Source organism: Seriola aureovittata, chromosome 16, assembly GCF_021018895.1.
Source record: "Seriola aureovittata isolate HTS-2021-v1 ecotype China chromosome 16, ASM2101889v1, whole genome shotgun sequence".
NCBI classification, from domain to species: domain Eukaryota; kingdom Metazoa; phylum Chordata; class Actinopteri; order Carangiformes; family Carangidae; genus Seriola; species Seriola aureovittata.
In genome coordinates, this window is record NC_079379.1 from 23154002 (window position 1) to 23164362 (window position 10361).

General features: G+C 39.9%; 1 protein-coding gene across 1 annotated transcript; it reads right to left on the minus strand.

The window, feature by feature from the left end:
* Positions 1 to 1157: 1157 nt before the first annotated feature.
* On the minus strand, positions 1158 to 9269 carry serinc2 (serine incorporator 2). The gene is made up of 10 exons (XM_056399934.1): positions 9124 to 9269; positions 6970 to 7131; positions 6400 to 6587; positions 6162 to 6241; positions 5187 to 5324; positions 4616 to 4785; positions 3012 to 3102; positions 2666 to 2819; positions 2122 to 2337; positions 1158 to 2021 (listed from the first exon to the last, which is right to left on the minus strand). Exons 1-9 carry the CDS (start codon positions 9160 to 9162, stop codon positions 2211 to 2213), a joined length of 1149 nt encoding a protein of 382 aa, XP_056255909.1. The 5' UTR covers positions 9163 to 9269; the 3' UTR covers positions 1158 to 2021; positions 2122 to 2210.
* Positions 9270 to 10361: the final 1092 nt, after the last annotated feature.

Sequence of the window (10361 nt, forward strand, 5' to 3'; positions counted from 1 at the left end):
TGATCAAGGTAAAAAAAGAATAATTTTCATCGTTGTTTATTAGAAAATTTCACACCCAAAAACCTTCTTTGTCTGGACTGTATGTTTTGGATGGATCCGTTTTTATTGACAGTGATCAAAAAGTATAATGAAGTTAAATGAGGATTCAGACTGATTATCAAGATAAATCTAAAAGGGTAAATCTCAAAAAATAAACCCTTAATAATGTCATCAGAGAAAATGTAGGATCTAGTGTTTTGGGAGTTTGACCCACACTAAGGACTAACCCTATAATGATTTATATTTCAACATGTGCGTCTCCAAACTGTATAGAAGAGTTTCTGGAGCATCGGTTTAATCCATCAATATGACTGTTATGTGGTGCATTAGATGTATTGCAAATACATTTCAGTCTTAAGGCCAAGACATAATTAACTGCATTAACACATCGGATGCATATATTAACACATTATCTGTGCGCCTGAAGGGACTGGTTGTACTGTGATGAAGGCAAACTGGTTTTTATTCGTAATGTGAAAGGCACAAGTAACAGGAGGAAAAATGTTAATGTTACTGTGTGGGTGAAGGTGTGCACAGTAATGTTGTCTGGGATTTGCTTTCAGACGTCAGACTTCAGACACTGGCCATTTATCGTTCTTCCCCAACACAAGCCCTGAATGAATTTTGTTAAGTATAATACAGTGTTGTGTTCAGCCAGTCCCCCCCCCCCCCCCCCCGCTCATGCTGATCTTGTGATAGGGGTAAAGCACATTCCCTCTACATTACTTGCCAAGTGTGTAAGTGTGTGTGTGTGTGTGTGTGTGTGTGTGTGTGTGTGTGTGTGTGTGTGTGTGTGTGTGTGTGTGTGTGTGTGTCTGCTGCACTGGGGAATCCTGCATAGAGGGAACACAATAAATCACATTTTAGCAGGATCATGTGATTCATGGAGGGAGGGCAGTGAGGCACTTGGAAATATACACTGACCAGACTTGATGACATTTTCTTTGCCGTCTCTGAAGAAAACAAACCAATTCACATGGTCGAATATATTAAAAAAAAACAAGAGGTTTAGAAATCTTACACCACATACTGAATGTTAGAATCAACTGTATATAATGAAATCTGACTTGATGGACAACAGACCCACCTGCTGGACAGAACCACTGTTTACACTCTGATTAAAGACATTAAACAGAATGTCAACTTTATTGATTATAAAGAAAAGTGAACATATGTTGGTGAAGACACTTTACACTGAAAAGTGAACATAACTACTTTAAAATATATCAAAAATGGTCCCTGTGAATAATTTGTGTGTACATAATATAATAATGCACTCTTGTTATAAAACGGGGAACTAAAACAAAGCTGTGCAATAAAAATGCAAAAGTAGAAAAGTATATCTCATAATTCAGACAGAACATTTCCATAAAATTAAACTGATTTAAAGGCAATGATTTTTTTTTTTTTTTTTTAAAGTACAAATACAATGTAAATGTAGTGAACGCAGTCACAACATGAATTTCCCACAGAGATAATTTAAGATTGATTTGGTCTTGTTGTATAAAGGCATGTAGTGCTCTCAATTCTCATATTTGTAACTGTGGAAGAAAAATAGAAAAATAACCTGAGGCAAAAAACAGTGTGTGATTAAAGCTCAACTAAGCCTCTGCAAAAATGAAAATTTAATCGAGACAAGAACCCACATTAACGTTAACTGTGAATTGTGCAATGGCTTAGGGTCAAAAACAAAAGCACATTAACATTTCAGTTTGCAACTTTAAATGTGGAGTTGTGAGTAAAATCAAACATTTCAAGCTGGATGATTTGAAGCTAAAGCTATCTTCCCTTAAGGTGCAAACAGCAAGAGGCTATCGACCAATGTGGAGAGACTCTACCGTTTTCAGTTGAAGTCTCTGTCGGGGAGCACCAGCGGAGCCACCAGGGTCCACAGGTAGAGGGCCAAGCCGAGCCAGCTGGAGCCGATCTTCACCCAGACGGCCGGCATGGTGGTCTGCATGGCCTGGTAGTCGCTCTCGGGCCTGGTGAGCCAGGAGCGGAGTCAGAGGGAAGGTCAGTGTCGGAGGAAAGTCGGCCTGGTCTGAAGGAGTTAGTCAAGAATAACAAATAACTGATACTTACTTGTACCAGTTGGTGAGGGTCATCATGATGTAGAGGGAGGCCAGAAAGAGGCTGAAGTGGAAGAAGGAGTAGCTGTAGGTGACGGCCTCCTATTCGTTGTCCACAGCCCGTCGGACTCCGTCCTCCCCTGTGGCGGCCTCCTCGTCAGCGGTCAGACCCTGGCCCTCCTCAGTCTGCATTAGCTTGTTCACCTGGGTGTTGTTGGAGGAGCGGATACTGTGGTGGTGGTGGAGAGCACAGGAATTCAATACATATCTGAAATATCTGCTTCAGACATTTGTATTTAATGTTGCAGAAGTTGAGCAACATCATTTCCAAATAAGCTTTTCTTTTGCAGTCTTCCTGCACCGACAAAATCTGCATACTAAACTAAAACTCACACTCTTCTGCTGGTAATGTGAGGTCTCTGACAACAGGAAAAAGATGCAACTTGCATTCAGTGAAGTATCCATAACCTAAAAGTGTTTTGACTTTCTAAACAAGTCTACTTCTTGTAAAATCAAGTCATGATAACGAGAAAACACCCACGGTGATGATGAAATACCTGGCATAAAGAGTGCAGAACAAGAAAATCATCAATCCCACGATGCCTTGCGCGTCCCACCACTGGACGTTTCCAGGGGCAGGAGCAGGTCCCGGTGGTGGAGTTGGACTGGCGCGCTGGACCAAACTCAACAGACTCGGGTTACACTGCCGGTCTGAAGTTGGAAACAGAAAACAAAGTAGACAGTTGACAATATGACAAGTGATTAAAGCAGCAGCAGCTTGCAGTTCTAATCACAGTTTTAACCTTTAACCGTTTCCTTTGTACTCCTTCTTAAAGTCAGTTAATCTGGTTCAAGCTGTGAATAACATGCAGTTGTGTTGTGACTCAGATTGATTAGACTTACTGGGGTTGTTGGTCATGGCTGACCAGGTGATGTACATGGTGTAGAGGGAGATGAGGGAGGCCTGGAGCAGGCCTGAGCTGGGCTGAGCCTCCTGTGGAGACACGGCGTGGGAGGAGTTGGAAAAGAAAAAGGTTTGTGCCAGTAAAACAAAACTTTCTTTGCAGGTTCATTAATTTTGTTCCCACTCACAGATAACAAAAGGTCACAGCTGGTACAAAATGATCATTTATTATCAGCTTGTCTTCTACATTTAGAATTTAAACAGCAGGTGTGTATACAATGAAACTGAGTTCACTGTAGAATCTCACTAAAATGTTTAATGAGTCGTTAAATGAAGTTTAAGTTTGAGGTATGTGATTCTATGTCAACTCAAAAACAAACAGGTTAGATTAAGTTACACTGAAAACCTCAATGCAACTAAAGGGATCACACCTGTGATTTCCATTTCAGGCCAATTGCATGAACAAGGTTATAAAATAACCTGCGAGCACCACAGCCTCCTCGGTTTAGACCTGGGTTGTATCTAATGCAACAGTCAGCAAGTCAGACACCAGATTGTGCGGCTTCACAAAGATGCGGTGACTGAGCATAAGCTGAAACACAGGTGCAGCAGTGGTTGAGAGGTACAGGAAGTGACATACTGCTAATAACAGAGTTAGCAGTGGCTGTCCTCAGAATAACACCAGGCACAATCTTCTGTTAACTCGGCCTTGCATTAAAAAACAGACGGTACGTGCTTCTGACTTTTCTGTGGAAACTGGTGCTTCACTGACTGATCAGACAGTTCTAAAGGACATTGCATGAAATCGAACTCTATGGACGGCGTCCAAGAAAAACATGATTGCTCAAAAAACGGCACAAAACTGCAAGTTTAAACTTTGCCAAAGAACATGAAAAGAAGCTTGATGAATGCTGGCAGCACATTCTTTGGTCAGATGAAACCAAAATAAATTTGTTTGGATCAGATGGTGGCCAGCATTTCTGACATGGACCTGGCCAGGACTAACAGAGTGACTCCGTAGAGCGGACCGTGAAACATGGAGGTGGGAGTGTGCTGATATGACACAAGAGTTTGTCAAAGTGAAAGTTACGACCTTGCCAAGTATGTCCCCTGACCTGAGAACAGAACAGCTCTGGAGTATTTTAACACAGAACATAGAGCAAGAAAACTGCTCCAGGAAAGAGCAGCTGAAAAGAATCTTCTGTGAAGAACGACAGAACATCTCTCCACAGATTTGTGCAAGACTGGGACCATCCATGTACAGGAGGATTTAATCCGTCATTAAGAATAATGGCGGACACACAAAATATAAAACAAAAATAAAAGAGTGGAATCTCACTAATAAAGGGGTGGACTGACTTTGATAGCAGTTTGTTCTTTTCATTTGTCATTTCTGTTTTTCAAATTACTTTGATTCATTTTACTTGAGTTTTGGCTGAAACTAATAAACTCATGTTAAATTAGTAATTACTTAACATTTAAGTGATTTTGATATAGTGTGTACTCCCTGCTGTTGTGTACAGTCCATACATCACAGGCGGACTTTATACATGAAGGATAAGAGAACAGAATATCAACATTTAGTACCTTCAGTCTACATTACCTGAACTTTGGGAAGAATGGCCACGATGGACACAATGATGCAGAAAATGAAGTTGAGGCTGATGAAGACCTTGTGCTCCGTGCAGTCGTCAGGTTGGATGTAAAACACATAGAAGAGCACGACGGCAGTGAAAGCCAAGGCATAGTTGATGAAGGTGAAAGACAGCAGAGCTGCAACACGAGCAAAGAGCAAAATCACTACACGCTGAAACCTGAGGGTGAAACTGTTAGTTAGATCACAGCATCAGACGGTTTCCAAAAAAGTCACTTCAGACAATGAAAATTCAGATGTGGCTTATTTCATGTAGTTTTATTAATGATATATCTGCTGTATAATTTTTCAGTACCACACTAGCACAAAATGGCCCAGTCATACAAAGATGGATATAATTCATTTACAGTATAATTAAGTTTTGGAGGCTGAACGGTTCTTGTAATGTGATAAAACTGCAAGGGGATGTTATTTTGTAATAAAAATTGGGGAGAATATTTACTGGCAGCCCCTAAACAAAAAACCTTAAGTTTTGAACTTGCAGGTTTATTGTTACAGGGAGAGTATGTTGCCTTTTTACCTGCAAACCAACACTTGGTGTTTCCGTTCTCTGCCTTATCCAGCCAAGACTGGTTCCAGGAGTGGGCGAAGTCCACCAGCAGGATGAGCTGGATGATGATGAAGATGAAAGAGCCCCCCATGCCGAAGTAATACCACACTGAGGGCAGACGGAAAAATCTTTACAAAGTTACTATCCAGTGCCAGAGGCATCAGTTTTCAACACCAATCTTAAAGCTGAGGGATCCTCAGTACAGAACGCAGCATCATAGTTCAAATCAGTTCTGCTTATAAAAACTGGTGTTTAGCTTATTTAAAAATAACAAACATCAGAATTGACTTAAATTCTTCAACACTGCTATAAATCACATGGAGTGAGTCTTTACTTGAAGGTTACAAGTGGTTATTTACCATGAACACAGAACACATAGACCACCCTCCTTCACCTCCCCCCTCAAAATGGGCAAAAGTATTGAGCCTCAAAAACTGGTTGAAGACTTACTGTGACAAGGTCTGGGTATCAACAGTTTTTGATAGCGTCTATCTAGTCTCTTCAACCACTCAAAGCGCTTTACAATACAAGCCACTTTCACCCGCTCACTCACACATGCACATAGTGCTTGTGCCATGCCTTCACAAACTGATGATACATCAGGGGCAATTTGAGGTTCAGTTTCTTGCCCAAAACTTTGACATGCAGACTGGAAAAGCCTGCGATCAAACCACTGATGATTAGCGGACGACCCCCTCTACCCCCTGAGCCATAGCCACCGCTTGATACTTGGCCCAAACACACTTTATGTTGAACCATATCAAGCTCTAATTTTGACTTAAGATTTGAACTTGAAACAAGCAGTGAAGTATCTTATTTGTCAAAGGTGTGTGAGCTGCGGGAGGATTTAAGTGAAATCAAATCTGGCAATAAAAAAAAAAAACATACAACAACATATTTGGCTTCAGACTGGCAAAAACTCTAATATATGTCCGGGCTTCATACCTGTAGTAAAGATGCCATCAGGAATGAAGAAAGCTCCCACAGTTATGCCAACCAGCATGAGGAATTTGAAGAACCAGAAACTGAGAAGGAAAGTTATTCCAAGTATGAATGAAAGGAACTTTTTACTCAGTGTAAACACAATCTTTAGAAGTGCAGTTCCAATGTTTGGCCACCAGAGTGCATCATTCTCTCATCATGCAACGCTGTGCTGAAGAAGTACTGAAGCAGCAGCACGAACCCATTTTGGAGGGCAGCTCGGGGGTCCTTGCTGCTGCGCACTCGGATCATGATGATGGAGAAGAGGAAGAAGAAGCAGGCCATGGCGAAGCACATGCGGTACACTGACTTGTAGCCCACGATGATGTCACAGTTGACCTTGTTCTCTATGCCAGGTATGGTTGACCCACCCATGCAGAAACCTGGAATCTGACAATGTGAAAGCATACAAAGGAAATAAAGGGGCAGGCCAGGATTACAGTGGCTCATCTAGAAAGCTTAGTAGTTTGGGAATAGCTTTAAAAAAAAAAAAAAAAAAAAAAGATTCCCGTTGGACATCTGGTAGAAAAACAACAAACACATAATCCAAGCATCCAGTCCAGCTGCTACCATATCACTCTCTCTGGCTTACAGCCACATGAATGCAATTTGAATTATTCTCCTGTATTTACTTGATTTGGGAATGATATACGAGTTCAGAAGATTTAATAGAACTTAGGTCTTATGATATGATTAATGGTACCTGATGCAGCAGTCCCGCATCCCCATGTGGATAATTAAATTTGATCTAATCTAGTCTCATCTAATATACCTTTTTAAGATGTTCTTCCATGCCCGGCAGAATCATAATAATAGACACAAAAGTCCCGAGCAGCAGCAGGAAGGAGAAGGCCAGGCGGCTCACGGTGGAGTTGTACGTTGAAGGGCAGCATGATGACAGGAGGCAGGGGGCCGAGCCGCACAAACAGGACGCCTGAAGATGAAGCGAGGGAAAGAATTAGCAGGGTGTTCGTACTGATTCATATTTTATGAAATTCAGAGACAGGGCTCTGGGTTGTGGGATAATCAGCATAATGCATGCATGGCTTGCAATGACTGTGGATGAAGGAGGAAAAAAAAAAAAAAATACAGAACAAATAACACTGTGTCTGCTGTCGGAGCAACCATCGTCCTCCTTCCGCATGCTTCTAGAAAAAGCAGATATAAATGATGATTCACAGTGGCAGTAATCAGGCCTGTGATTAGAGCTTCCGCTATAACAAATCTCTCCCTCTCTCTGTTTCTTATCCAGAGCTGCGAACAGGATCACAGAGGATTCCTGCATGATTCAGATGCAGACTGCTGAGAGGTGTGTGAAGCACTGAGGCAGAGACTGTAGCTGAGATCAGCCATCCTTCACTAAACATCAGTATGTGACTACACAGGCCTCTGGTGTAAACACTGCATCCCTGACGAGAAGAATCCAGTTTCCATGGTTCAGGCTGGCCTCTGCCATCCTGCCTTGGCAACAATAAACTCTAATCTTAAACTACACAAATACAAATAACTTTAGTTAAGAATAAAACAATGAGCTCATAGTGATAACGGTGGGTGTTCAAAATTACAGTGCCCGATATAAAGAGCTTGTTCACAAGTTTTATTTCACAACACTGAAAAAGGGCTGGGTATTAAACCTCAGTACTATTCTGGTACAGACTGAAATGTGAGTGATTCATGTCAGAATTCTGCCAGTTTGTACAATAACTCCTTGTGTTTAAGCACCGATTAACATTTGAAAAAAATCTTGCTAGACAAAACAAGCTTTGTAGCAACACATATTTATACTCCTCAAAGTAAGGAATCAAAAAGAGTAACTGTCTTAGTTGTGGTACTAAAACAAAGGTATTGTAATGGCACTGGTACCAAAAAATTGCAACTTATGCCCAGCTCTAATACTGAATTGCAGTAGTGGATAGTGGATAAACAGAAAATATCAAAATGAAAAATAATCTTTATCAATCAATTTGACTTAGCTCTTCTTGCAGCTGTTCCATACTTTTAATACTAACTGCTTTTATGTGTTTTTCATTAGTTCTTAATTTAGATTCATTTTATCACAGTCAAAAATCTCATATATATATATATATATATATATATATACACTATGTATTTATACTGTGATTCTATGCTGTAAAATATAAAAAGAGAAACAGTCCAATGGAGTTAAACACGACACATAAGAATCATTTAAATCATATAATATAAATCGAGGTAAGAATGATTACAATGGACAGATCAAGTTAAGAACAACAAACACAGTGACGCCCTTTTCAAAGGCATGGCGTAAGATACTGAGTAAAACCCGGAAATGGCGCCTTCACGAGAGCACTTTGCAGATCTAGCGCGTGAAGTCTTAAAGTCTGTTCATATTAACCTAGCTACTTGTTGACTGTAAGAATCTCTGAAACTTTAATCGACAAACTGCCTTTTAAGGTAACTGTAAAAAAGAAAACAAAAAACAGGGAGACGTCCCTTCTGTCACACCAAACCATTGTCATCAGAAATCTGGCAACTCACTGCCGTCTCACATGTTGATAATGTTACACGTTAAATGTCTCAAAAGAGGTTTGTCAACTTTAAACGTTGAAAGGACGCTTCATTTCACTACGTTGAACGAAGGGAGGACGGTTAACAAACTATAAAACTTTACAGCAACTTCACGGAATGTGTAACGTTGTTCATTTAACAGTAATGAACTATAACTAGCATTCACGTATTCATCATAAAATCTTGTGTCAATCGAGGCGTGTACAAACATTTACCGATAGTTAGCCGTTTTTAAGCTAGTTTCACGTGACGTCATGCCATCGAAACCAAAACAAGCTAATGTCTTGGCTAAAACAACGCACAAACTAACCAAGAAAGTGTGAAAATGACGAGTCTACGTATTACGTGAAGTAACCGTGTAAAATAAAAGTATACTTACACAACTGGCAAGGGAACTCAGTGCCAAACAAGCACCCATGTTGATTCAATTCAAAACTCCGATAAAAGTCGCAAACGCTTGAAAAGTCCAGGAAGAAACCAAGTTAAAAAATAGTGACGTTAAGTCAGTTAAACACAATAGACGGATATCCGTCTTTGCCCTTCAAAATAAAACACGTAACGCATGTATCTACGTACACTACTTGCTTGTGACATACATCCTAATGTGATGTCAGTTGTTTCAGATTGTTTGATTATGCATTTTGGACTAAATATCAATATGGAATACAAATAATCCACGGAGCGTTTGGATTAAATGTTGTTTTCTTTGTAGACAACGTCTGTGTTGACGCTCTCAGTTTTATTTTAATGGAAAATTCACTCAACTTCCGACACTTTTTGGGTAAAATTTGCACAAAATACATCTGTGAGTTCAGTTAACACAGGGCGTTGCTGTTAACAATCAGGAGCCTTTATTTTGCCTGTTGTAGACCAATGTCACCTATTGAAAGAAAACATAAGATATTAATTTTAAACAATCAACAAAAGGGAAAAAAAACCCCACATGTATATAAAATATTATGATGTGTGGTATATCTGCTGTAAACAATGGTAAGAACAATCATATTGACATTGATTTTGTCTATTACTCATGTTAGTGTAAAAAATGTTATTTCCACTTTTATTCCCACCAGTAATAAATATTCATACACTGATTCACAAATAGGCTACTGCTTGTCCTCTAAAAGAGGACTCGGTCTCTGGGAGAAATCCTCTCTGTGTTTACAAATAGGAAACACAAGATGTCATGGTGACGGCCAATGCATAAGTTTTTTTTTTGTGTCTTTTGCTCTGTTGACAGTCTACCAGTCATGAACCTGTGGTGCCATTGCAGAACCTGCCGTTCCCACCCTGTCCAGCAGCGATCAGTGTTCAGCAGCGTTTCCAATTATTCCTCATCGTTACACTTCCCACCTGCTCCAACACCTCTGGGGGAAGTAATATTCACATCTTTCACTTAAGTAAACCACAGTGTAACCATACTATAGCAAAAATATATTATTATTATTGCACTGTGCAATTATTAATTTGAATATATAAAAGTATAAGCAGCCTTTTACTGTTGTAGCTACCAGAGGAGCTAGTTTTAACTACTTTATATACAATTAGTTTGTTTATATTCAAATTTATATCTATTTTTTGGACTTTTGTCTAACCTTTGCTTGTTATGAAATGTTG

Bases quoted from the DNA above. Each gene is read 5' to 3' on its own strand.
- serinc2 (XM_056399934.1), bottom strand. From the start codon at position 9,162: ATGGGTGCTTGTTTGGCACTGAGTTCCCTTGCCAGTTGT. The intron at 7,132-9,123 runs GTAAGTATACTT...CTTCATCTTCAG, and splicing joins TGAGTTCCCTTGCCAGTTGT to GCGTCCTGTTTGTGCGGCTC. The intron at 4,786-5,186 runs GTAAAAAGGCAA...CTCGTGTTGCAG, and splicing joins CACCAAGTGTTGGTTTGCAG to CTCTGCTGTCTTTCACCTTC.